The sequence below is a fragment of the Cynocephalus volans genome, chromosome 7, assembly GCF_027409185.1.
Source record: "Cynocephalus volans isolate mCynVol1 chromosome 7, mCynVol1.pri, whole genome shotgun sequence".
Classification (NCBI taxonomy): domain Eukaryota; kingdom Metazoa; phylum Chordata; class Mammalia; order Dermoptera; family Cynocephalidae; genus Cynocephalus; species Cynocephalus volans.
In genome coordinates, this window is record NC_084466.1 from 152,600,202 (window position 1) to 152,602,404 (window position 2,203).

A 2,203-nucleotide genomic window follows, 5' to 3' on the forward strand; every position below is an offset into this window, starting at 1 on the left:
GCAGCCGCCGAGCCGCCTCGCTCCCCCGGTGCCGCGGCAGGGCCGCTCCCCGCCCCCCAGCACCCCTCCCCATGCGGGCCCGCCCCGGCCGGGTCCTCACCCCGCCCTCCCGCGGCTGGACCTGCGCCCGGGGCGGCCCCCGACTTTGTGCCCCGTAGTTGAGTTCCCTTTATGGTCTGATTTCCGGCCGCTCGCCCGCTCGCCCGGCCTCCCGCCTGTCCCACTCCCTCCTTCCCGGGGACCCGGAGGAGAGGGGACCATGCCGGAACCCGGGCCGGACGCCCCCGGCACCGCCAGCGCGCAGCCCCCGCCGCCGCCGCCGCCGCCGCCGCCCCCGCCTCCCGCACCCAAGGAGTCCCCGTTCTCCATCAAGAACCTGCTCAACGGAGACCACCACCGGCCGCCCCCTAAGCCGCAGCCGCCCCCACGGACGCTCTTCGCGCCGGCTTCGGCCGCCGCCGCCGCCGCCGCAGCCGCCGCGGCCAAGGGGGCCCTGGAGGGCGCCGCGGGCTTCGCGCTCTCGCAGGTGGGCGACCTGGCTTTCCCCCGCTTTGAGATCCCGGCGCAGAGGTTCGCCCTGCCTGCGCACTACCTGGAGCGCTCTCCGGCCTGGTGGTACCCCTACACCCTGACCCCCGCCGGAGGCCACCTCCCGCGACCTGAAGGTACCGACCTCTCTCTGAACTCTCGTTGCCCTCTCCCCGCCCCGCCGCCCCGCGCGCGTCCCATCCCCGCCCCGCGATGCTTCCCACCGCAGCTGTGGGACCCTCGCACCCGCAAACCCGCTGTTGAGCCAACTTCCTCCGGGCCCTGGCCTGCATCTCCTGCCCGCGCGCTCAGTCGCGCTGCCCGGGAATCTAATCCCACTTGGTGAGAAAACAAGTGGCCTCGGAGCCCAGCGGCGCAGCGCTGTCCGGGAACAGTGGCCTCGGCGTGAAGGGGAGGCTTCTGACGGCAGGGGCTAGGGACACGGCCTGGGGAAAGGGAGCGACCCGGGCGGGCCCAAGCGCAAAGGCAGGGCAGCTGCGGGAGGGGAAGGAAGCGGCCGCGCTGCCACCGTCTGCTCGCCCGTCCTCGTTGGGAGGAGGGGACCCCAGGTCGCGGCGCCCCTACTCTAGCCCATTCGGGAAGCGGGAGGCCCGCGGGAATGGCGAGGCCTCGAGGCTCGGGGCCCGGAGGCCGGCGCGGGTGCAGCCTGCCGAGCCCATGCGCCGGGCCTCGCTCAGGGCTGTGTCGCTGTGCGTGTGTGTGCGTCCGTCTGTCTGTCTCCCCAGCCTCCGAGAAGGCCCTCCTGCGAGACTCCTCCCCCGCCTCGGGCACCGACCGCGACTCCCCCGAGCCGCCGCCGCTCAAGGCCGACCCCGACCACAAGGAGCTGGACTCCAAGAGCCCGGACGAGATCATTCTGGAAGAGAGCGACTCGGAGGAAGGCAGGAAGGAGGGCGAGGCAGCGCCGGGCGCGGCCGGGGCGGGCGTAGGGGCGGCGGCGGCGGCGGCGACGGCGACGCCGGGCGCCGAGGACTGGAAGAAGGGCGCGGAGAGTCCGGAAAAGAAGCCCGCGTGCCGCAAGAAGAAGACGCGCACGGTGTTCTCGCGCAGCCAGGTCTTCCAGCTCGAGTCCACCTTCGACATGAAGCGCTACCTGAGCAGCTCGGAGCGCGCCGGGCTGGCCGCGTCGTTGCACCTCACCGAGACGCAGGTCAAGATCTGGTTCCAGAACCGCCGCAACAAGTGGAAGCGGCAGCTGGCGGCCGAGCTGGAGGCGGCCAACCTGAGCCACGCCGCGGCGCAGCGCATCGTGCGGGTGCCCATCCTGTACCACGAGAACTCGGCGGCCGAGGGCGCGGCGGCCGCGGCCGCGGGGGCCCCGGCGCCGGTCAGCCAGCCGCTGCTCACCTTCCCGCACCCCGTCTACTACTCGCACCCGGTGGTCTCGTCCGTGCCGCTGCTACGGCCGGTCTGAGGCCCCAGAGGGGTGGGGGAGGCAGCGCCCGGCCCCCTTTCCGGACCCCCGCAGGAGACTGGGCCGGGCCGGGCCGAGGGCGCCCACACGTCCAGCGGCCTTCCGGACCCCGGGCCTCGGCGCGCGGCCCCGGCCTCCCCTCCCCCAATCGGTAGCGTTTTGTAAGTATTTGCAATGCATTTTCGTGCAATTCATCCCTAATGGATTTGAGGCGCTTTCCCTCTTACTTGTGGGTTTGGT

The 2,203-nt window shown here is 73.1% G+C and overlaps 1 protein-coding gene across 1 annotated transcript; it reads left to right on the top strand.

The window, feature by feature from the left end:
• The first annotated feature begins 259 nt into the window (after positions 1-259).
• Positions 260-1,963, top strand: HMX3 (H6 family homeobox 3). The gene is made up of 2 exons (XM_063103561.1): positions 260-665; positions 1,275-1,963. Exons 1-2 carry the CDS (start codon positions 260-262, stop codon positions 1,961-1,963), a joined length of 1,095 nt encoding a protein of 364 aa, XP_062959631.1.
• The last annotated feature ends 240 nt before the right edge of the window (positions 1,964-2,203 follow it).